The sequence below is a fragment of the Neophocaena asiaeorientalis genome, unplaced genomic scaffold, assembly GCF_003031525.2.
Source record: "Neophocaena asiaeorientalis asiaeorientalis breed wild unplaced genomic scaffold, Neophocaena_asiaeorientalis_V1.1 scaffold348, whole genome shotgun sequence".
NCBI lineage: Eukaryota > Metazoa > Chordata > Mammalia > Artiodactyla > Phocoenidae > Neophocaena > Neophocaena asiaeorientalis.
The window spans coordinates 2,194,359-2,219,523 of record NW_020172672.1 but is presented as its reverse complement, the minus strand read 5'-3'; the positions used below and the strand labels follow the sequence as shown (position 1 = coordinate 2,219,523).

Sequence of the window (25,165 nt, the reverse complement as noted above, 5' to 3'; positions counted from 1 at the left end):
CACTAGGTCTTGTTTCTAAATGTTTTCCTTACTGTTCATATTCTCTTTCTTTTTGCAGGGGAAAGGGGGAAAGGGAGAGAGCTGAAATGTGGTTTCAAATGCAAGTCAATCATTAACAGAGTCATTTACAAAAGAACTTTGTATTTACTGTAATCATTAAATTGCTTGACCAGTCACAGGAAAATGGGTGATCCTTCCTACTTTGCAGATTTGCGAATGGAATCACAAAATTGAATCCCATTTTAATTCTGTATCGGCAATGCTGATTTGAATATGAGTTTCTTATTACTGTTTTTGATGTTGAACGTTGTTTTTATTGTGTGAAATACATGCGCATTTTACCCCCAAGACACGTTAGTCTTTATAAGATTATTTTCCTTATGAACCTTATTTTATTTTGCTTCCTTTCTACTTTGATCCTAACGTCATATTGCATGCCTGGATCTAAAGAGCAGTCAGTTTCTCAGATCAAATAGATGCCCTGTAGCAACTTGGAAGACATATGGACAGAAAACCGTATTTTCTAAGGAATACCATTATAAATTAAATACGTTAATGATGCCATCAAAACAGATAATAATCTCTCTTAAGCTTTTCTATTTGATACCAGATACAGTACATGAAATAATAGTGTATCTAACTGTGCCTAACTTAGTATTGGCATTTAACAAAAACTTGTTGCATTTGTCAGTAAATCTTTACAATCTTTTCCACCTTATCTTGGGGATTGTTGAATAAATATCTCCTTATTTAACCACCAACTTCCTGGGGTAACACTCTGACAGAGCAATGGAAAGAGAAAAGAAAGAAATCTAAATGATCAGTTTGAGGCTTAGCTTTGACATAGAAGATTAGGAGATAAGGATAAGGGCTCTATCATGTACTGCTAATAATAATTGGCTAACAATTATTAAGCTCTCATCAATTTATTTCAATCTTATTTTAGCTACTGTGCTAAGCCCTTTACATGTGTTTATTTAAGCCTCACAACAACTCTATAACTGCTGCTGTTATCCCCATTTTACAGATGAGATAAGCGACAGACATAGATTAATTTGCCTAAATTACACAGCTATTAAGTGCCAGAGCTGGGATTTAAACTCAGGCAGTTTAGCTCCAGAACCTACATTCATAACCATTACACTATGCTGTCTCTACTCTCCATGGTTCCAGGCACGACACTGGGCCATCCTTTTCCATAACTTATAAATGTCAGTGAATTCTCACAACTATGCGAGTCAGTATCAATAATTCTATTTTTATAGATAGGGTAACTCAAGGCCTAAAGAAGTTAATAACTTGCTCAAGATACATTGCTAATTAGTGCCAGAGGTGGGAATTTCCTTCAAGCCAGTGAGGAGTCTCATTTCTCTTCCATCATTCCAGGAAATTAAAGTTTATTATACTGAATTTGGCTCAACCATGCTAGCATAGCCTTCCATTATGGATAATAGGGAATTGACTGCATTAGGTTAAATGTTCTACCACAGTAGCAGTAGTAGTACCATTCGTTTTATACAAAGTTTGAAAACAATTACCAACATTTGCTATCTGACTTGTCTTCCCTCCATCCCCCAAAACCTTACAAGATACATAGAATACAGAAAGGGGTTTGAGCCACAGGATGTGAAAGGACTTGTCAGAACTGAATATTGACTTTTGCCCAAGTTACCTTGTATATAGCTGACTCTGATAGGAAAAGTCATTATTGCTGCATCATATGACTTAAGCAAAGACCAGACCTGGAGTCAAAGTGCTAGTGTCTAACTGTAATGTGTACAGAATGGCCATTTTCTCCCTTGATGGGCGAAGAAGGTATGTAAGTTATCAATTACATAACAAACCACTGCAAAGCTTAATGGCTTAAATTTTTTAAAATTCTTCTTAAAGAGATTCTATGAATTGACTGTTTCTTCTGCTACCACCTAGAGTCACATGGAACAGCATTCGTCTGATGGCAGAAGAAGGGTAAGTAGTCCAAGATGGCCTCTCTCTCCTGTCTGGTACTTAGTGCTAGCTATAGCCAAGGGTGCCTTGCTTTTTCTCCACATGGCCTCTCATTTTCCAATAGACTAGATTGGGCTCTTCATAGCAGGGGAAGAGGGGTTCTCAGGGAGTTGTTCTAAGAAGGCAAGTCCCAATGTGGAAAGTGCTAGTCAAGTCTTTGTACTCGTCACACTTGCTGATGTTTTATTGACCAGACCAGGCCATGGCCAAGCCTAGAGTCATTATCGGATGGGACCTAAACCCCACCTCTTGATGGAAGCAGTGCAAAGAATTTGTGGTCATTTTTAATCCACAGAGGAAGAAACCCAACTTCAAACAGCGAAGACCAGGGTTCAGCAAATTTTTTCTCAAAGGACAAGATAGTAAATATTTTAGGCTTGCAGGCCTTGGGTCTTTGCAGTTTTGGTATGAAAGCAACCATAGACAATATATATGCAAAAGGGTGTGGCTGTTTTCCAGTAAAACTTTATTTACAAAAACTGAGGTCCTGCTACACTATAGTTTGAGGACTGCTGCCAAAGACTATCGCAGGTTGAGATAGACTTCTAAGAGTGAAAACGAGAGAAGAAAGCTCCCAAATGTTGATCCCTTGGAGTCCCAAATTGAGGAGCATTGACACATTTCCTAGGAAAGGCTCTTTTTAAGAATCTCTTATCCTGGGGCTTCCCTGGTGGCACAGTGGTTGAGAGTCTGCCTGCCGATGCAGCGGACGCGGGTTCGTGCCCCGGTCTGGGAGGATCCCACATGCCGCGGAGTGGCTAGGCTGGGCCTGTGAGCCATGGCCGCTGAACCTGCGCGTCCCGAGCCTGTGCTCCGCAACGGGAGAGGCCACAACAGTGAGAGGCCCGCGTAACTCAAAAAGAAAAAAAAAGAATCTCTTATCCTACAAGAAAGAGAAGCCAGGGAAAGTTCAATGAAAATTTCCCCTGCTGTAATTTTGGAAATGAAGAGTGACCATTGTCAGACTTCATGAAGCACCCATCATAGCCAGGATACCATCCAAAATTCAAGGATTCACATAAAAGTTATAACAATATTAAGAACTCACCAGGCAGTTTATGGAAGTTATTTCATTCCATGCTTAAATAATGCTATTAGATTGAAATTATTACCCTATGATAAAGATGGAAAGATAGAACTTTGGAGATGTGAAGTTAACTGTCTCTAGTTCATATCATTATTAATGTTAAAACCTAAACAGTCAAGGTTTGAAACCAGAACCAGAATATTTTCTGGCTCCTTATACTCCACCACATTGCCTTTGCCTTTTGAGTTTGGAGGAAAGTAATCTATGTAGAAAAATAACTTACTGGAGAAATTATTTGGTACTAGTCACACACACACACACAATAGTGTCTCTTCAGATGCAGAAAAAAGATAGGGAATAAGAAAGGATTGGTAGTTTTCTCCTACCTGTTTTAAATATTGTGCATTAATAGAATACTTGAGGTATAGTAAGGCCAAAAGATCAGGAGAAAACTGACATTGAAAAGATAGTTTGTTGCTCACAGTTTCCAAGAAAAGAGGACACACTGTGCCATGGGGGCCACACAGGGAAGCACTGATGCTGGTCACAAAGCAGAGGGAGAGGGAGGAACTGTGGGCAAGAGACTTTATTGTGGTTTCCATGAGAAGGAACAGACAAGACCAGGTAAGCAGGCTTAGGATTGGCTAGTTTGAATAATGTCAGTGGTCTCTGTGGCATAGGGGCTGTCCCTAGCTGTCTGGTACCTGGCCTTGGGGGTGATTAGGGCATGTGGATAATGGCCCTAAGTGTGAGAGCTCAGAAAAGAGGTAGTTGGAATGTGGGCTCTGGATTGTCTGGTTTGTATTTGAAAACTGCGCTCATGAGAGTGTTGTTTACTATCTCTAAAAATTGACTAACACTGGGAGGAGTAGTCCATTCAGGGTCAGGAAGGCCCCAGATGTCAAAGCATCAAAATACAGAAGATAAAAAACACTGGTTACACTGCCACTACTACTATAGTGGGATCTCTGTCCCTCTAATTTCTGCCTTTACTCCCAAACCTACAGAAATGACTGAGATAGCCAAAGGTAATCAGAACTATCTAGAAAATAGCCAAGAACAAGGAAGGAAGCAAAACAACAACAGAGGGTTCTGGTTCAAGATGACAACATAGGAAAACCCTGATCTCACTTCTTCTCACACACTGAGTCTACAGCTACCTACAGAACAATTTTCTCTTAAAAAAACCTAAAGACTGGCTAAGTGATGACCACATCAGGCAAACAAGAGGAAAACCACCTCAAACTGGGCAGGAGGCTGGGATACAATCTTGCCATAAACCCCATCCCCAACACAGTGGCACACAACCCAGAGAAAACTCAAAACCCGAAGCTTCTCCCTGAGGAGCAAAGGGTTTTATTTCCACATCAGTAACCTCAACTTTTAGGACCTGCACCAGAGAGATGACCCCCAACATCTTTGAAAACTAACGGGACCCACAAGACTGTAGTAATCTGGGAGACATTTCTTAAAGAGCCCATGCACTGAGAAGAGCACCAGGGCTCAGCTCATCCATCAGCCAATCACACCCAGACTTAAAGTGAAAGAGGCTCGAAGATCAGGAACAAGACAAGGATGACCACTATCACCACTTTTATTCAACATAGTATTGGAAGTCCTAGCCATGGCAATGAGACAAGAAATAGAAACAAAAGGAATCCAAATTGAAGAAGTAAAGCTGTCATTGTTTGCAGATGATATGATACTATACATAGAAAATCCTAAAGACACCACTGGAAAACTACTAGAACTCATCAATGAATACAGTAAAGTTGCATAATACAGAATTAATATACAAAAATTTGTTGGGCTTCCCTGGTGGCGCAGTGGTTGAGAGTCCACCTGCCGATGCAGGGGACACGGGTTCGTGCCCCGGTCTGGGAAGATCCCACATGCCGCAGAGCGGCTAGGCCCATGAGCCATGGCCGCTGAGCCTGCGCGTCCGGAGCCTGTGCTCCGCAACGGGAGAGGCCACAACAGTGAGAGGCCCACGTACCGCAAAAAAAAAAAAAAAAAAAATTGTTGCATTTCAATACACTAACAACAAACTATCAGAGAAAATAAGAAAACAATCCCATTTACAATCACATGCAAAGAATGAAATACCTAGGATAAAATCTAACTAAGGAGGTAAAATGACTGTACTCGGAAAACTATAAGAAATTAAGGAAAAAATGGAAGACAATACAAACAAATGGAAAGATATACCATGCTCATGGATTGGAAAAATTAATATTGTTAAAATGAGCTTACTACCCCGGGCAGTCTACAGATTCAGTGCAATCCTTATGAAAATACCAATAGCATTTTTCACAGAACTATTATAAATAATTCTGAAATTTCCATGGAAATACAAAAGACCCTAAATATCCAAAGCAATCTTGAGAGAGAACAAAGCTGGAAGTATCACACTTCCTGAATTCAAACTATACTACAAAACTACAGTGGTGAAAAACCCACATTTATACAGAAATTAACCTACAACGAAGGAGGCAAGAAAATACAATGGGGAACAGATAACCTTTTTGGTAAATTATGTCGGGAAAACTGGACAGGAACATAGAAAAGAATCAAACAGGACAACTTTCTCACCCCTTATGTATAAATAAACTCAGAATGGATTAAAGACTCAAATGTAAGACCTGAAATCATAAAACATCTAGAAGGAAACAGAGAGAGTGCATTCTTTGACATTCTTCTTTGGCAAAGGAAACAAAACATAAACCAATGGAACCTAATCAAACTAAAAAGGTTTTGCACAGTGGCAGAAACTATCGACAAAGTGAAAAGGCCGCCTAATGGATGGGAACAGATATTTGCAAATGATATATCTGATGAGGGGTTAATATCCACAATATACAACTAAACATGAAAAAAAAAAACCCAATAAGCTGATTAAAACATGGGCAGAGGACCTGAAGAGTTTCCAAAGAAGACATATAGATGGCCAACAGGCACATGAAAAGATGCTCAACATCACTAATCATTAGAGAAATGCAAATCAAAGATACAATGAGATACAACCTCACAACTTTCAGAATGGTTATTATCAAAAAGACAAGGAACAATGAGTGTCAGTGAAGATGTGGAGAAAAGGGAACCCTCATGCACTGTTGGTAGGAATGTAAATTGGTGCAGCCACTATGGAAAATAGTACGGAGATTCATCAAAAGCTAAAAGTAAAACTACCATATGATCCAGCAATTCCACGCCTGGGTGTATATAAGAAGAAAAGGAAAACACTAATTCAGAAGGCTGACAGCTGAAGTTTGTGGAAATGTGAGAGGCCAGAAGAGAGTGGCATCTGGCATCATATATTTAAAGTGTAGTAAACTTAAATGAGTATAATCTATAAATATATTGAATCACTGTGTTGTACACCTGAAAACATATAATATTGTAAATCAACTATACTTCAGTTTAAAAATAAGAAAAGAAATTACGTTTTTTCTCGTGGTGAATTCTCTTCAGGCTGAGTTAAATCATACTTGTATCTTTTTGAATATTCCTGCGTGCACTGATTTTTTAAAAATCCTCCAGTATTGCATACAACACATTTACACAGTGGTGCATTCTTCTCTTCTAAATATTAATGTGTGTGTTAATATGATCCACAAGAGGATTAGTCAAGTGAGATAAGCTGTTCATGTTAACTTCCTTATTTTGAGTTGATTCAATTTACAAGCAGTTCTGTGTAGAAATGATTTTTGAAAAGACAAAGAAAATGAAGTATGAAACAGTGATGATCATGATAATGATGCACTCTTCTGGAAAGAGCTAAAAAGAAGCTAAAGTCAGAATTGTTTTATAAATCAATTCTTTTGAGGTATACTCAGCATACAATAAAATGCACAGATTTAAGGATGCGGCTTGATGAGTTTTGACTCGTAAGCACCATCCTGTCTTAGTCTGTTTGGACTGCTATAATAAAATACCTTAGACTCGGTGTCTTATAAACAAGAATACTTAATTTCTCACAGTTCTGAAGGCTAGGGAGTCCAAGATCAAGGCACCAGCAGATTTAGTGTCTGGTGAGAACCACGTCCTGGCTCATAGATGACTCCTTCTCACTGTAACCACACAGGGCAGAAGGGGTGAAGGATCTCTCTGAGTCCTCTTCTATAAAAGCACTAATCACCTTCCAAAGACCCCACCTGCTAATACCACCACCTTGGGGGTTAGGATTTAAAACGTTCATCTTGAGAACACTCCAATCAAGATTCAGAAGTTTCCCATCACTCCAGAAACTTCCCTCCATCCCTCCCTTCCCTCACATCACGAAAACAGTGATTTTAATTCTGTTCCCCTATATTATTTTCTGGACTATTCCAGAACTTCATACAAATGAAGTCCTGTATGAAGTTTCTTTGGTCTGATTTCTTTCTATCATAATATCTATGAGATAGATACATCCATGTTCTTACACATGTTGGAAACTTGTTCAGATTTACTGAGGATTATCGTACTAAATGAATATGCCAGTTTGCCATTCATCTATTGAGTACTGGTTGTTTGTTTCCAGTCTGTGGAATAAACTTGTGAATAATGCTGCTATAAATATCCACATACGAATCACTGTGGGGAACGTCCTATGGCTGGAATCACTGAGACGTAGGGCAAATATAAGTTTAACTTTATTAGAAACTATTATTATCCACCCTACCTTTTCTACTCATGACACTATTTATTCTTTCATTCCGTTAATCACCCCCAACACATTCTATTTTTGTAAAGTATGAGAGAATCTGATTCTTTCCTCAAAATTCTTACACAAAGAAGCTTCCATTCTCCTCTCCATTTTGTAATTTCTTAATTACAAATTGAAGCCTTGTCTCATTTTGGTTTCAGGAAAAAAATGTCAATCACTGTCTTAAAATTGCACAACACCCACTGATTCTTCCCCTGTGACTTCTCCAAGAGGCCGTGGGACCACTCAGCCCAAGCTATACACTCTATTTTTCCTAATTTCTCCCATGTTTCCTCCTCTCTAAGAGCCCTGTGCCAGGATCCCCAGGATCACTTAGCACAGCCCCTCCCCCTCATGAATACACCATTGTTATGTAAGAGCTGCCCCCTCCCTCCTGCACCTCTCTGGGGATGCCCAGCCTCCAGTCTCTCTCTGCTCTCCTCAGGACTAGACTGCTGTTTAGGAGTTGCTGTTGCAGGGATAGTCTTGCCTGCCTCCCGCTGGAGTGGATTTCTTTGGTCACAGGCTTCCTCACTCATGGGGCCTGCCTAGGCCTAAGCCCACCTGGCAGGTGATCTCTGGCTGCCTCTGCTCTGGCTGCTCCTGTTTCCGACCTGCTGCTCCCATGAACCCCCAGGTTGGCACTTCACTTCCTCTGAAATTGTGATCCCTAGGAAGGTGTCCCACAGAGTGCGTGGAGCCGCAACACAAGGCCAGCTCTCCTACAAGGTTCGCTTCAGTGGCCAAAGACACGTGCTTCACATGAGAGTCAAGAAGAGCTTGCTGCCCAGGCATTTTCCTGTTATCACCGATAACGACCAAGGCGCCATGCAGGAGGACTACCCTTTTATCCCCCGAGACTGTTACTACTTTAGCTACCTGGAAGGGGTTCCTGGGTCCATGGGCAAACTGGACACCTGCTATGGGGGTATGTGTGGCATGCTGCAGGTGGATGACTTCACTTATGAAATCAAACCACTCTAGGCTTCTTCCAAATTTGAACATCTGATTTTTTTTTAACATCTTTATTGGAGTATAATTGCTTTACAATGGTGTGTTAGTTTCTGCTTTATAACAAAGTGAATCAGTTATACATATACATATGTTCTCATATCTCTTCCCTCTTGCATCTCCCTTGTATATCTCAGCATCTGTTGGTATAATCTTTAATTTCTTTCATCAGTGTCTTATAGTTTTCTGCATACAGGTCTTTTGTCTCCCTAGGTAGGTTTATTCCTAGGTATTTTATTCTTTTTGTTGCAATGGTAAATGGGAGTGTTTCCTTAATTTCTCTTTCAGATTCTTCATCATTAGTGTATAGGAATGCAAGAGATTTCTGTGCATTAATTTTGTATCCCACAACGTTACCAAATTCATTGATTAGGTCTAGTAGTTTTCCGGTGGCATCTTTAGGATTCTCTCTGTATAGTATCATGTCATCTGCAAATAGTGACAGTTTTACTTCTTTTTTTCCAATTTGAATTCCTTTTATTTCTTTTTCTTCTCTGATTGCTGTGGCTAGGACTTCCAAAGCTATGTTGAATTACAGTAGCGAGAGTGGACATCCTTGTCCTGTTCCTGATCTTAGAGTAAATGCATTCAGTTATTCACCATTGAGAATGATGTTTGCTGTGGGTTTGTCATATATGGTCTTTATTGTGTTGAGGTAGGTTCTCACTATGCCCACTTTCTGGAGAGTATTTAGCATAAATGGGTGTTAAATTTTGTCAAAAGCTTTTTCTGCATCTATTGAGACGATCATATGGTTGTTATTTTTCAATTTATTAATATGATGTATCACATTGATTGATTTGCGTATATTGTAGAATCCTTGCATCCCTGGGATAAATCCCACTTGATCATGGTGTATGATCCTTTTAATGTGTTGTTAGATTCTGTTTGCTGGTATTTTTGTTTAGGATATTTGCATCTACATTCATCACTGATATGGGTCTGTAATTTTCTTTATTTTTTAGTATCCTTGTCTGGTTTTGGGATCAGGATGATGCTGGCATCATAGAATGAGTTTGGGAGTGTTCCTTCCTCTGCAATTTTTGGAAGAGTTTGAGAAGGATGGGTGTTAGCTCTTTTCTAAATGTTTGAAAGGATTCACCTGTGAAGCCATCTGGTCCTGGACTTTTGTTTGTCAGAAGATTTTTAATCACAGTTTTAATGTCCTTACTTGTGATTGGGGTGTTCATATTTTCTATTTCTTCCTGGTTCAGTCTTGGTAGGTTATACCTTTCTAAGAATTTGTCCATTTCTTCCAGGTTGTCCATGTTATTGGCATAGAGTTGCTTGTAGTAGTCTCTTAGGATACTTTGTATTTCTGCCGTGTCTGTTGTAACTTCTCCTTTTTCATTTCTAATTTTATTAATTTGTGTTCTCTCCCTCTTTTTTTTTGTGATACGTGGGCCTCTCATTGTTGTGGCCTCTCCCATTGTGGAGCACAGGCTACGGACACGCAAGCTCAGCAGCCATGGCTCATGGGCCTAGCCGCTCTGCGGCATGTGGGATCTTCCTGGACCGGGGCACGAACCCATATCTCCTGCATCAGCAGGCGAACTCTCAACCACTGCACCACCAGAGAAGCCCTCCCTCTTTTTCTTGATGAGTCTGGATAATGTTTTATCAATTTTTTTTATCTTCTCAAAGAACCAACTTTTAGTTTTATTGATCTTTGCTATTGTTTTCTTTGTTTCTATTTCATTTATTTCTGCTCTGATCTTTATGATTTCCTTCCTTCTAGTAATTTTGGATTTTGTTTGTTCTTCTTTCTCTAGTTCCTGTAGGTGTAAGGTTAGATTCTTTATTTGAGATTTTTCTTGTTTCTTGAGGTAGGCTTGTATTGCTATAAACTTCCCTCTTAGAACTGCTTTTGCTGCATCCCATAGGTTTTGAATCGTTGTCATTTGTCTCTAGGTATTTTTTGATTTCTTCTTTGATTTCTTCAGTGATCTCTTGCTTATTTAGTAATGTATTGTTTAGCCTCCATGTGTTTTTTTTTTTACGTTTTTTTCCCTGTAATTGATTTCTAATCTCACACAGGGTCAAAAACATTAGCTGTGCCAGACTTTGTGGCCCAAATTATGGCTCTGTTTGCACAGGCTAGCAAGAAAGCAAGGCCCTTTCTTGCCTTGTGTTCCCACTTCATTATCATCCAGCATCGTATTCATAGGTGTGAAATGTTTGCTTCAATAACCCAAAGCGACATATATATCAGCCATCACATTCCTTGCGGTAGGGAAGGCACCATGAAGCAATTTCCCTTAAACTCGGGGTATGTCTGAACATGACCTACACAACTGTAACCCTAAATAATCATGCTCTTCCAAAATTTTAAGATTTTTAGCGAATTAAATTATATACTAGATGTCAATTATGAAACCAGATGATTCATGAAGTAAGCTTTCTGTACCACAGCCATTAAATTTGGCCATAGTTCTAAAACCTAACTTCAGTATTAAAGCTCTCAAAATTGGTGATTTTTTTTGTTTGTTTTTTTTGCGGTACGCGGGCCTCTCACTGTTGTGCTCTCTCCCGCTGCGGAGCACAGGCTCCAGACGCGCAGGCTCAGCGGCCATGGCTCACGGGCCCAGCCGCTACGCGGCATGTGGGATCCTCCCAGACCGGGGCACGAACCCGTGTCCCCTGCATCGGCAGGCGGACTCTCACCCACTGCGCCACCAGGGAAGTCCCCGAGCTGCATTTTTGCACGCAAACTGCTATCAGTTTGTGGCCTGGAATTACAAACGAAAGCCCCCAGAACTCTAATCTGAAGTCTCACCCGTGGAGTGGACGCACCACCCGGGACCCTTCCCTACTGGGGCTCCGGATTGCTGTTACTCAGAACTTCCCAGCTTCTGTTTGGATCTGGAAGTAGGTGTTGGCCCAATCCAGTGATGCATGCCCTGTTCTATTTCTCTAATATTCTTATTCCTTTCCTTCTAATGATTGTATATTAAAATTAAGTTAAATCAGCTTTCTTTAAAGAGTGGATTAAAGCTGTTTATTTGTGTCAAATGAGTGGTAATTTTGCCAGCGAATCCAACGAACCTTAAAACTGAAAGCAGGCTTTCGGCAAAACATTTCTTAAGTGCTTAAATGCCCCCAATTTTTTATTTTTAACATCTTTATTGGGGTATAATTGCTTTACAATGGTGTGTTAGTTTCTGCTTTATAACAAGTGAATCAGTTATACATATGTTCCCATATCTCTTCCCTCTTGCGTCTCCCTCCCTCCCACCCTCCCTATCCGACCCCTCCAGGTGGTCACAAAGCACCAAGCCGATCTCCCTGTGCTATGCTCCTGCTTCCCACTAGCTATCTACCTTACGTTTGTTAGTGTATATATGTCCATGACTCTCTCTCGTCCTGTCACAGCATACTTGTAATACCTACTATTTAGTTGCTCCTTCGAGATCATTTCAACGTTCTTAATAAGTGCTTATTTGGATGATGGAATAAATGGAAGATTGAAGACCTATATTCTCTTACATTGAATATATGCTTTATCTGATAAGGATAACAGATTATTAGCTATGGCATTACCTAGAATACATGTATATGATTTAATCCATTATTAACTATTCGTTGAGTGCCAGCCTGTATTGGAGTCAGCTCCATAAGGTGACATTTTATGTAGTGAAAAGGTAGGAAAAGGTCTGGACTTTTAGAACAGTGTCCTTGACATTTAAGATATGAGGAAAACTTGGAGAAGTAATACATTTGACTAACCTGGATGCTGTATGAGCTCTGAAGTATCAAAAGGAAGTGACTAAGGCGAGAGGCAATGCCATATACAAATTCTCGCACACTTCACAATATATTCTCTAATAAACCCTATGGCCCTATATGTTTCTGTCTCTTCACAGAGATGAATTAAACAAACAAACATACAACAAAAAGTGTAAGCCAAATAATTCAAAATAAAATACAAAGGAATCACAGCACTGAAGGAGACTATTCATAAACCATAGCAACCCTGTTCACAAGACCATCTCTGCAATCCTAAATTCTCCTGTATTCTACAACTGCTCCAGACTCTTTCCCATGAATCCAAATAATTTTCTCCCAGCAACTATGTAGTGTGACTTAACCTCTCAGGCTAAGTCTTCCCACCTTTCTTACTGCTCCAGTCCCCAGGTTTGCAAGGTGTCTCTTTTTTGGAGAGACTGGAGTAGGGGAAGATTGGAAGAATAGGGGTAAGGGAAGGGATTAGCAGTCTTACTTTAATAAACCTTACGCTGATCACTTTAAAATCTTCCTGGTTCAGTTCAGGTGATGCTCTGGGGGTGAGGGTTGATACATTTGCTCAGCCCCAGAACCCAAAACAAAACCCCAATGTTCAAATTCAAACCCTGAACTATTCTTTCCACTCTCCTTTTTTTCATCTTTCTTATGTACTGTTTGGACAACAATGACTTTGTACACCAAAACCGACAATACAGTGTGATAGAGCTCTGTGATATATTTTAGTCAAAGCCTAGTGGAGCTCTGAAGAGGAAATAATTTACATTGCCTGTGGAGTAAGGGAGGCTTCAAGAACCTGGTGTCCCTAAAGCTGCATCTGGAAGATGTGGAAGTTCATGCATTACTCAGTTAATATCTCCTCCAGGATGGAGCATAGAGTGAATGAAGAACAGTGGTAGTAAAGGCAGGCCAAAGTCATATTACAAACGCCCTTCAATTACTTGCTAAGAAAATTGGAGTGACTATTGTAGGAAGAAAAAAAGAGGAGAATCTCATCATTATCTATGTCTCTTAGATAACTGTCAGCAGTGTGGGAGATAGACTTGAGTTCATAATTAAGGTTTTGTTTTTGTTTTTTAAGTTTTTTGGCTGCACCCATGGCATGTGGGATCTCAGTTCCCCCCACCAGGGATAGAACCGGCGCCCTCTGCATTGGAAGTGCAGAGTCTTAACCACTGGTCTGCCAGGGAAGTCCCTATAATTAAGGTTTTTGTTTGTTTCTGTTGTTGTTTTTGGGTCTAGATATGAGTGTCAACTAGATCAGCCTAAAGGCAGGAAGGAGGTCAGGAATTTCTTTTCAGGAGACACTTAGGGGTGAATTTAATAGATGGAAAGATGATAAGGGATTAAACCAGGAATATTTCAGTGGCAATAAAGAGGCAGGGATAGATGGAAAGATTTCAGGGATAGCATGGGAAATGTGAGTCATGTCACCTGCACTCTATACTATTATGTAACCTCAAACACTTGACAGTTGAGGCTTCCTCTGACTCATCCTGGCAAATGGCACACATTGGGGGGAGGTCTGTTTCCCAAGCTACCCATGGTTCATTCGTGTGCCCATTAGATTGCCAGTCTCTTTAAGGCAGGGATCATATCTCTTCTTCTCTGTGTCCCACAGAAAGGTGTGCTGGATGGTTGATGAATGAGTGGAAACTAGACATTCATAAATGACTGAAGATTACACGCAACCTGGCAATAAAAGCACTAACATTAAAAGTTCACGGATAGCAAGACACCACACCAATTAACGTTAAACCTAAACTTTCACAGCACTTTTTCCCCCCATCTTTTTTAAGCTGGTAAACTACCCATCCCACACGTAACTATAGAGGCTAAAGTACTGGCTTCAAAGTAACTTTTTCAAACCTCATTTTATTAAGCTGATTTTATGTGCCAGGGAGTTATTCGTTCATACAGTGATTATTGTTTATCTGTATATCTTCTTTGGGGAAATGTCTATTCAAGTCCTTTGCCCATTTTTAAATGGGGCTGTTCTTGTTTTTATTGGGCAGAGGTTTTCTTAAACACCTGGAAGCAGTAAGTTTCCCAGTGTTTGTCAAGGGGCTCTGTGTGCTTGATTGGGTATGCCTTCAGTACCCAGGCAGGTTACACTTCTTGCTTAAGCTGTTACTTCTTGCTTGCTCAGAGCCTCAAGGTTAGCCACAGGTGAGTGTTTAGGGCCTTCTCAGATCTCTCCTGAGCTTACACACTGCTGTGGGCACGTGGACAGTTCTGCTCATGTGCATGTCCTTCCAGAGTGTCAGGAATATGTTTGAGCTTTTCAGAGTCCTCTATGGACACCTTATGCCTCATATTTTCCTTTGAGTGTTTTGGTTAGACTATTCCTTGCCCTGTTATCTACCACCTCAGGCAGTATGCTGTTAAACAATGGCCTCTGAATTTTTTCAGCAAACACTTCCAGGGAGAAGTCTGTTTGCCCTAGTTGAGCTCCAAGTCAGGAAAACTAAAGGCAGCCTTGCGAGTGGGTCTTCCAGGGAACCACCAGACTGGTCAAATAATGAAAATTCTCAGGGAATAAGACTTCAAGGAGCTCCACCCCATTATGCCCCTTCCAGCGGTTACTGCTTTATATCATGATTTTAGACTGCTGGTTTTCATGTTTACCAAGGAGCGTGGGTCGAGTGGGAACAGGTAGGCTAAAAATGCCACCAAGCTTTCTGCTTTAACCGAGGTTGAGTCATTCTTCTTACAAAAATGTTCCCAACATTACTGCAGGCCTTTTTTAATTTCCAAAGTTCTGAAAAAGTAGATTTGACAACTTTTGCCAGTGTTCTCATTGCTTTAATGGAGAGGGTTTTTGGAGATTCTTGGGTCTTCCAGGGAACCACCAGACTGGTCAAATAATGAAAATTCTCAGGGAATAAGACTTCAAGGAGCTCCACCCCATTATGCCCCTTCCAGCGGTTACTGCTTTATATCATGATTTTAGACTGCTGGTTTTCATGTTTACCAAGGAGCGTGGGTCGAGACGTGGGAATAGGTAGGCTAAAAATGCCACCAAGCTTTCTGCTTTAACCGAGGTTGAGTCATTCTTCTTACAAAAATGTTCCCAACATTACTGCAGGCCTTTTTTAATTTCCAAAGTTCTGAAAAAGTAGATTTGACAACTTTTGCCAGTGTTCTCATTGCTTTAATGGAGAGGGTTTTTGGAGATTCTTACTCTGTTTCACTGATGTCACCTTTTTTGTTTTTTTTTTTGTCTTTGCTGAAATTTTCTAATTTTTCACTTGTTTATTGCTCTTTGAGGCACTTTTATGATGGTTCCTTTAAAATCTTGCTAATGTCACTTGATAGTCTTTCCTAATTCAAGTTACTGTTTCCTGATTCTTGTAACAAGTGAATGTTTATTTTATCTTGGACATTCTGTATAGTATGTTAGGAAACTTTATATTCTCTTTAGGTCTTCTACTTTAGCAGCCACCATGCTTGCGTTAAGCTTATGGGTAGAAGTTAATGTAGGTAGAGTAGACCAAACACTGTGCCCTGGGGGTACTCCAAGTTCAGAGGGTTGGGGTGTACAGGAGGGACCAATACAGGAGACTAAGAAGGGTTCTCAGTGAGGTAAAAGGAAAACCAGGTTTAAGGGAAGAGAAGGAAAATGTGATCAACGGTGTCAAATTTTGCTCATGAAATAAGATGAGAACAGAGAGTTAAATGTTGCATTTAGTAACATGGATGTCAGTGATGGTTGGAATGGGTCTAAGGGAAAGTGGAAAGAGCAGCAAGCATAGACAACTTGTTTGAGAAATTTTACTGCGGGTAAGAACAAAGAAATGGGATAATAACATGGGGAAGTAAGGTCTAGAGAAATTTGTTAATAAGATGGGAGAAATAGTAGCATTTTTTATGATGAATCATGCAGTGTGGTGAGCAAGATTTTTGATGAATCACTGCCCTTCAGTATATAAGATGGTTGGGATCTAGTGCAGAAATGAAGATATTTAGCTAGGAGTGTAGATACCACGGTAATGAGTGGTCGGTAGCGCAGTGCAATGTTGACACTAACTATGTAGCATTAGCACAGACTTCATAGATTAAGTGCACAGCTCTCCATAAAACTCCCCTCATCAGACACCAGCTGAAAGCTGTGCGATATTAGGCCACCTGTGCTTCTGATCAACTGGTTACAAATTCAGTGGTTCCTAATAGCCCCTCAGGTTCAATAATTCAGTAGAATGACTCACAGAACTCAGGATATCACTATACTTAGGATTATTGTTTTATCATAAAGGTTATGAATTAGGAACAGTTGAAAGAAGAGACCCTTAGGGCAAGGTCTGGGAATGTCCCAAAGGCAGAGTTTCCCTGTTTTCTCCCTGTGGAATCAGGGTATGCCACCATCTCAGCCCACTGATGTGTTCACCAACCAGGAAGCTCATCAAGAGGTTTTTATTGGGATTTTCATCATCTATGGTTGATTGGATCATTGGCTGTGTGACTGAACTCAATCTCCAGCCCTACCCTTTCCTCCTTGGAGGTCAGGAGGTCAGGTTGCTATCACATGGCTCAAGGCCCCCACCCTCTAGTCACATGGTTGATCATTCCAGCATGGCCAACCTCTATGCTGTGATTATGTAGGGACCCACAATGAGTCACCTCATTGGTATAAACTCAGCTGTGGTCCCAATAACAAAGATGCTCCTGTCACTCAGGAAATTCCAAGTGAGTAGCTCCCTCCCAAGAACCCAGGACCAAGACCAGACAGATTCTTTATTATGTAACACGTGGGTATTGCGATGGCAGTGGTACAGAAAAGAGATCATGGTGGCCTAGACTAGAATATTAGAAGAAGATATAGTCAGAAATTGTCAGATTTAAGAAATATTTTGACAGAACTCAGTGATGGATTAGATGTGAGATAGGAATTAGAGGAGCTAAAGATGACTCCAGAGAAGCTGCTTTGAGTAATTGGATGAAAGTATTTGACCTTAATTTGGATGTGAATGATTGATTAGCAGCAGATTGGGGCAGAAAGAGTGTTGGGGTAAAAAATCAAGAATTTTTTCATGTTAATTTATATATACCTGTTAAACTTTCAAGTGGAGATGTGAAGTAGGAGGGCAGGTCTTCACTTCAGGGGGATGTTTCCCACTGAAAATGTACATTTGGAAGTTGTTAGGTTATAGAAGCTATTTAAATCCATGGAACTGCATGGCATCACCTAGGGACTCTTTTGGTTGTGAATAGGTAAAAAAGGTGTGAAGACTGAGCCTTCTGGGATACTCCAACAATTTGAGATGGGAAGGTGAGGAAGAATGAATAAAGGGAGGCTGAGAGGAGTTAGGAAAATCACAGGTGTGTCTTTTTGTTACCAACTGGGGTTCTTGGCCTGCCTTAATCAATAGATATTGATAAGAGGCCAGACAAGAAATTCAGGCAAGACTTTATTAGCAGGGGGGAGCGAAAACAGGTAACAGGTTCCCTCGCTCGCTCGAACCCCTAGGGTGGGGGCCAGCTGATTCCTTATATGGGGAGAGCGTAGGGATGTGTCTATGGGTGGGGCTAAAGGGGTGGCTTAGGTGGTCTGCCCACCCCTTTGTGGTGTTGAGTGTAGGGGGCATGTGCAGTACCCTGCTTTTACTCCTGACACCGTGTTTTTGCTCCCGGCTCTTCAGAAGTGGCAGTTGGGTTTTTGGTCTTTTTGTATCTTGTTGTGCATAATTTGTCCCAACTGTGCATGCTTGCAGTAATTTTTAATCCCTTATACTTTCTTTGCATTTTGTTGCTGGAGAAGTTTGTCCAGGTGCAAGCAGTGCAGCAAAGGGTCCCGGGTCCCAGGTCCCAGCGTGTCTCATTTTCATTGAAACCAAGAGACAAAAAAGTTACTTTACTTATACAAAGAATGATTACATATTGACATTGGAAGTATTAGCTGGTTATATATAACAGATATTTTTCCTGGTTTCTTGTCTTTTGATTTGATGTCATTTTTGTTTTATTTATTTGCAGATAAGAGACTAAATTTTTATGTGGTCAGATTTATTGGGTTTTTAAATTCATAGCCTCAAGGTTTTGTTGGTATTCCAACTTCAAAATTATAGAATTTTATATTTTACAGTGTTTTTATCTGTTTGTATTACTTTAATTGGTAATATTAATATATTGATGGTAGGGATCAAACTTAATTTTTTTCCAAATTGCTAAACTTACAGCTTGAGGATGAGAGTGAACCCATTAGATTATCGGAGGAGATGCTAAAGCAGCAATGGCAATTCATGGGCTCTTTTAAGGTGTACCACATACTGAGAAGGGTAACACATTTCATGAGATTGTTTTATCACTTGGTTAGAAAATGGAGAAAAATGCTCTCTAATTGGCCTATTTTGCAAAATCATAAAATTGAAAGAATTCTAGTCTTGAAGAAGCAAGGCCAGGATTTATTCCTGGATTTACCCATTACAATTACGGGCAAGTCATTTAGTTCGCTGTGCTTTTATTTCCTCATCTATTAAGTGTATGTTTTTTCCCCTAGCTCATAGGTCTTTTGTAGGAATCAACTAATATAATGCTTCTGATGGTGATATTTAAATAAGGTCAAGTACAGGTGGGGGTAATGATTTTGGTATTTGCTCATGTGCTAAAATGTTTCCCAGTGATAGTGTGAGAAGATGAATGGTAACTCACCAGGGAAAATAATCTATAAGATTTTGTATAGTCTACCACTGTTGGTGTTCAGATAAGTAATGTATAGATAGACTGAATTCTGCCCTTCTATTTTGTTTAATCGTTTCCCTGTCTTGTTTCAGTTGCTGATTGTTGGAGGTTCTTTTGGCCTTCGTGAGTTCTCACAAATCCGTTATGATGCTGTAAAGATTAAAGTAAGAACTGTCATTGGTGTTTGACATGTGTACATGTATGTTCTGGTTTATGAGAGATGAATATTCAGTAAACTAAGCTGTCTTGAGTTTTATCTTGCTTTTTTATGACTGATATATGGGGACTTCCCTGGCGGTGCAGTGGTTAAAACTCTGCTCTTCCAATGCAGGGGGCATGGGTTCAATCCCTGGTCAGGGAACTAAGATCCCACATGCTGCATGGTGATGCCAAAAAATAAAATAACTAACTAACTAAATAAATAAATATAATAAAAATAATACAAACAGCTGTTTAAGAAAAAAGACTGATATATGATCTTTGGACTCTTTAAAAAAATTTTTTTATACAATTTCTAAACTTTCCATTTACAGTTATTACAAAATATTGGCTATATTCCCTATGTCACACATTATATCCTTGAGCCTGTCTTACACCCAACAGTGTGTACTGCCTATGCCTTCACCCCTGTTGCCCCTCCCCCCTCCCCACTGGTAACCTCTAGTTTTTTATATTTGTGAGTCTGCTTCCTTTTTTGTTGTATTCACTAGTTTGTGATATTTTTTAGAATCCACATATACGTTGTTATACAGTATTTATCTTTCTCTGATTTATTTCACTTAGCATAATGCCCTCCAAGTCCATCCATGTTGCTGCAAATGGCAAAATTTCATTCTTTTTTTTATGGCTAAGTAAAACATACGTGTGTGTGTGTGTATATATGTATATATATATATATACATACATATATACACACACAGACACACACACATCTTTTTTTTTCTTGCAAATTATGTTTTTTTTTTAAGATCTTTATTGGAGTATAATTGCTTTACAATGGCGTGTTAGTTTCTGCTGTATAACAAAGTGAATCAGCTATACATATACACATATCCCCATATCTCCTCCCTCTTGCGTCTCCCTCCCACCCTCCCTATCCCACCCCTCTAGGTGGTCACAAAGCACCGAGCTGATCTCCCTGTGCTATGCAGCTGCTTCCCACTAGCTATCTATTTTATGTTTGGTAGTGTATATATGTCCATGACACTCTCTCACTTTGTCACAGCTTACCCTTCCCCCTCCCTAGATCCTCAAGTCCACGCTCTAGTAGGTCTGACACACATCTTCTTTATCCATTCATCTGTTGATGGACACTTAGGTTGCTCCCATATCTTGGCAACTGTAAGTGATGCTGCTGTGAACATTGGGGTGCATGTATCTTTTTGAATCAGTGTTTTGTTTTTTTTTTTGATATATACACAGGAGTGGAATTTTGGGGTCATATTGTAGTTCTGTTTTTAGTTTTTTGAGAACCCTCCATACTGTTTTCCACAGTGGCTGCACCAATTTACATTCCCACCAACCGTGTAGGAGGGTTCCCTTTTCTCCACATCCTCACCAACAATTTGTTGTGTTCTTTTGATGGTAGCCATCCTGACAGGTGTGAGATGATATCATGTATACTCAACTAAGCAGCAGTCTGAGTTTTATCTTGCTTTTCAAGGCTGATATATGATCTTTGGGCTCTTTCTTACTCTTTAAAATAACGTTAATGATCACATGGAAGTGAATCATGAAATGTAAAGAATTTAGTTATCTTTCTCCTCACTCACTAGAAACTTTGCAGTTCTGTTAGCTTTTTCCCATAAAATATGCTCTGGTGTAGCCATTTTTAGGATCTAGAAGGGACTAAAGAACAGGGGACAATAATTTCACTCCATTTTATTATTCTAATTGTAAATTAGCTACTTTGTATTAATACCAGTAAATTATAAGTTATATTGATGTGTATCTTTAGTAATTAATACTAAAAGAAAGGAAAATTATCTTTCATTATAGTGATACCTATCTTTTCATAGCGATCCTTTTAACACGTATGCATTTGTGGTAGGACTATAGTGGTTCCTGCGTAGATATATTACTGTCTTTATTTTTACAGGTGAGGAATCTGAGTCTCAGAGAGCTTAAGTAACTTGCTTAAGGTCATGTGGCTATTTAGGGCTAGAACTAGGATTCCCACCTCTATGATTACACAATTACTGTCAAATTCAGGTCTGTTGTTACAGAACAATTCTGGTTAATTCATTCAGAAGTATGTAGCTTTTGTTTGTGGCACACATCTGATATTTGAGGGTTTTTTCCTGAGTACAGGTGACCCTTGAACAACAGGGGTTTGAGCTGTGCTGGTCCACTGATACCCAGATTTTTTTCAATAAATACTACAGTACTACACGATCTGCTGTTGGTTGAATCCACGGATGCAGAACTCGCAGATATGGCATGGCGGGCCAACTGTTATTTATTGAGGAAAATCCTTGTATAAGTGGACCCTCGAGGTTCAAACTCGTGTTTTCAAGGGTCAGGTGTATTTCATTAGCAGACCTCAGTAACGTTGGTGGGACAGTATTAAAGGCCTATTCAATTTTTTCAGTTAATTTTATGGTTTAAGAGAAATACCAACGCTAGCTAGTCTTTTTATTATTATTATTTTTTGTGGTACGCGGGCCTCTCAGCGCTGCGGCCCCTCCCGCCGCGGAGCACAGGCTCCGGACGCAAAGGCCCAGCGGCCATGGCTCATGCGCCCAGCCGCCCCGCGGCATGTGGGATCCCCCCGGACCGGGGCACGAACCCCCAACCACTGCACCACCGGGGAAGCCCTAGCTAGTCTTAAAGACAGTAGGTATTAGAAAAAATAGCAAATTTAAAAGGAATATATACTTTCTGTGAGGGAATAGAGCAATTATAACTGAGTTTTAAAGTTTCTGTTAGCATTCCAAATATTTTATTAAGGAATTTTTTCCCTTTTGCTTTAAGATGAAAGTTATAATAATCTGACTTTTAGAAATGGGATGGCATGTACATATTTGAAAAATAATTGAATATTTGTCATGTGTTTATCATATGTTAGATCCTACAGATGAAGATTCAAGAAACTGGTTCTTATAAAGTTTATAGCATCATCGAGGCTGGGAGACATCTAATATAAAAATGTATCCAAACATACAATATAACAATGCCCAGTGAAATGCTGTATTAGAACTCTGCGTAAAACATTACTAGAACTTCAAGGAGAAGCATACGGTTTAGACTTGGGAAAGGGGTATCAGAGAAGGTCTGCTAGAGGTATCAACCTTTGAATTAAGGTTAAGAATGAGTAAGAGTTAGCTAAATGATGGAAATGATTAGTATTATATAACATAGAGTGGCTAACATAGAGGGGAGATTGGGGGAGCAAGATAGGAGGGAGGAGATTGTTTCAAGTGGAGATGCAGAGACCCGTTAAGACACTTTGGCAGTAGAGTATAGATGAACAATAATGGAATCTGAAATAAAACATTTGCAATGAAGATAGAAATGAATGCGTTCCAGAAAAATTTTTAGCAGCAAATTGATAGTGATATAATATTAAAAGCTGAATAAATATCAGATGACTTGAGGCTTTGCTTTTGAGGACTGGGTAAATTTTCGTAGCAAGAGAGAGTGAGGGAGATTGCAGTAACAGAAGAGGTCTAGACGAGGGGGTCGAAGTAAAGAGAACAAAGGTGGGAGAAATGAGGCTGATTGAAATTAAGAGGATGAGATTGGTCAAGGTCTGTGGAAGGAGGCTGAGAGGACAGAGTTGAGGTGAGGAGGATCAGAGAACAAGACCTACTGAGACTGAGACGTCCAGGTTGGTTGACGTTGAGAAGTCAGACTCAGGTGAAGTCAAGAGTCAGTGTTTAGGTGAGGTTGAGTTCAAATAAGGTTGAGAGGGTAAGGTGGACTAAATTTGAGAGGAATTGAGAAGGTAAGATTGGTTGAGGCTGACAGCTGTTACAAGGTTTGAGAGGTTGAGATTAAGGAGGAGTCGAGGGAAAGATTGCTGAGGTCAAGGGCTGGGGGTCAAGACTGTGGTTGAGAGGACAAATTCAGTTAAGAAAGATCAAGGAGAAGTACAGCTGAGAAGTTTTGAGGAGGGTGGAAAAAGACGGTATTGATTCAGAGTGACCAGCCGTTTTAGGTTGCCTGGAGCTGTCCTGATTTTAGGACTGAAAATCCAGTGTCCCAGGATGTAAAAATTCCTGCTCTTCAGTTGTGGGTATGGAAGGTTGAAAGGAAAGTACAGAACCCATGAGGCGGGCTTAAACAAATAAGCTGAAAGCAATAGCTTTCAATTTCTAGTGTGAAATGGATATGACGTAGCTCATCTGCCTTCATTATGGCTGTTGCTCTTTTTTCTCCTGACTCCTAATGCTAACAGCTGTGGATCCACGGTAATAGATTATCTGCTTTTGCATCACTCCAAGTAATATGATTTCAGTGTACGATTAAGTGCCCTGTAGTCCTGAGCATTCACAGCCTTTTTTTTTAAACCTTTGCTTGACTGTTGTAGTTTGTAAAGAAATAGTGCTTGTTTCATTTTTTCCCTTTTAAACAACTTAGGTTGTTTCCATGTCTTGGCTATTGTGAACAATGCTGTAGTGAACATGGGGTGCAGATACCTCTTCAAGATAGTGATTTCATTTCCTTCAGATAAATACCCAGAGGTGAAATCCCTGGGCCATATGGTAGCTCTGTTTTCCGTTTTTTGCAGGAATCTCCATAGTGTTTTCCACAATAGCTGTACAAATTTATATTCCCACCAACAGTGCACAAGGACTCCCTTTTTCCACATCTTCTCCATCAGTTGTCATTTCTTGTCCTTTTGGTAATGGCCATTCTGACAGGTGTGAGGTGGTATCTCACTGTGGTTTTGATTTGCATTTTCCTGATGATTAGTCATGTTGAGCATCTTTTCATGTACCTGTTGGTCACCTGTATGTCGTCTTTGGAAAAATGTTCTGATCCTCTGCCCATTTTTTAAGCAGATTTTTTTTTTGGAGGGGGTGATACTGAGTTGTATGAGTTCTTTATATATTTTGAATATTAACCTTTTATGAGTTGTATGATTTGCACTTATTTTCTTTCATTCAGTAGGTTGCCTTATCGTTGTGTTGATTGCCTTTTCCTCCCCCCAGTATTATGTATGTGAAATTCATCTCTATTTTAGCTCTAAATTCAGAGTCAGCAAGCTTTTCCTGTAAGGAGCCAGGTAGTAAGTGTTTTAGGCTTTGTGAGCTACACTCTTCCACAACTATTGAAATCTGGTGTTGTATCATAAAAGCAGCCATGGACAAAAACAAATGAGCATGGCTGTGTTCAAATAAAACTTTACTGACAAAAATGGATATTAGACTAGATTTGGTCCATGGGCCATAGTTGCTGACCCCATGATTTTTTCATTGCTGTATGGTATTCCACTAATTATACCATAATTTATTTATCCATTTTACTCTTAGACATTTGAGTTGCTTGGCAGTTTTGGTTACTGAAAATAATGTTGCTGTGAACATTCTTGTATATTTTTCTTGCTGCATGTGTGCAAAAAAGGAATTGCTGGATTATCACCTTTATTTGATAATTTCCAAACTGTTTTTCAGAGTGATTGAGTCAATTGTAGGGAAGAAAAAATAATTTTCCCTTTACCCTTCTACATTCTTGTCTGAGATCCTTTGATAATAAAATACAGATTAATAAGAGAAAAACAAACAGAAGTTTAATAACATGTATACCTCTTGTATACATGGGAGATACCCAGGAAAAGTGAGTAAAACTTTCCCCGCCACCACCTTAAATACTATCTTAAGACAGAAGGATGTTGGAGGGGGAGGGCAGTTATGAGAGGTTACTGGGAAAAGCACAGTAAAAGGGTAAGGTTGTTACACAGATTTAAGTGGGTACCTTCTCGATTGGTAGAAGTTTCTTGTGATTTAGAATCATCGTTCTGTTCCTGATACTAAAAGGGAGATACTTATAAATGGAGATTTCCTTTATAA

General features: G+C 39.8%; 1 protein-coding gene across 1 annotated transcript in view; it reads left to right on the top strand.

Annotated features, from left to right (window-relative positions):
• Window positions 1–25,165, top strand: part of COX16 (cytochrome c oxidase assembly factor COX16) — a 122,011-nt gene that overhangs the window by 83,398 nt on the left and 13,448 nt on the right. The window contains exon 2 of the mRNA XM_024739625.1: window positions 19,244–19,315. Within this exon, the coding sequence (XP_024595393.1) occupies window positions 19,244–19,315 (72 nt within the window). The remainder of the gene's footprint in view (window positions 1–19,243; window positions 19,316–25,165) is intronic.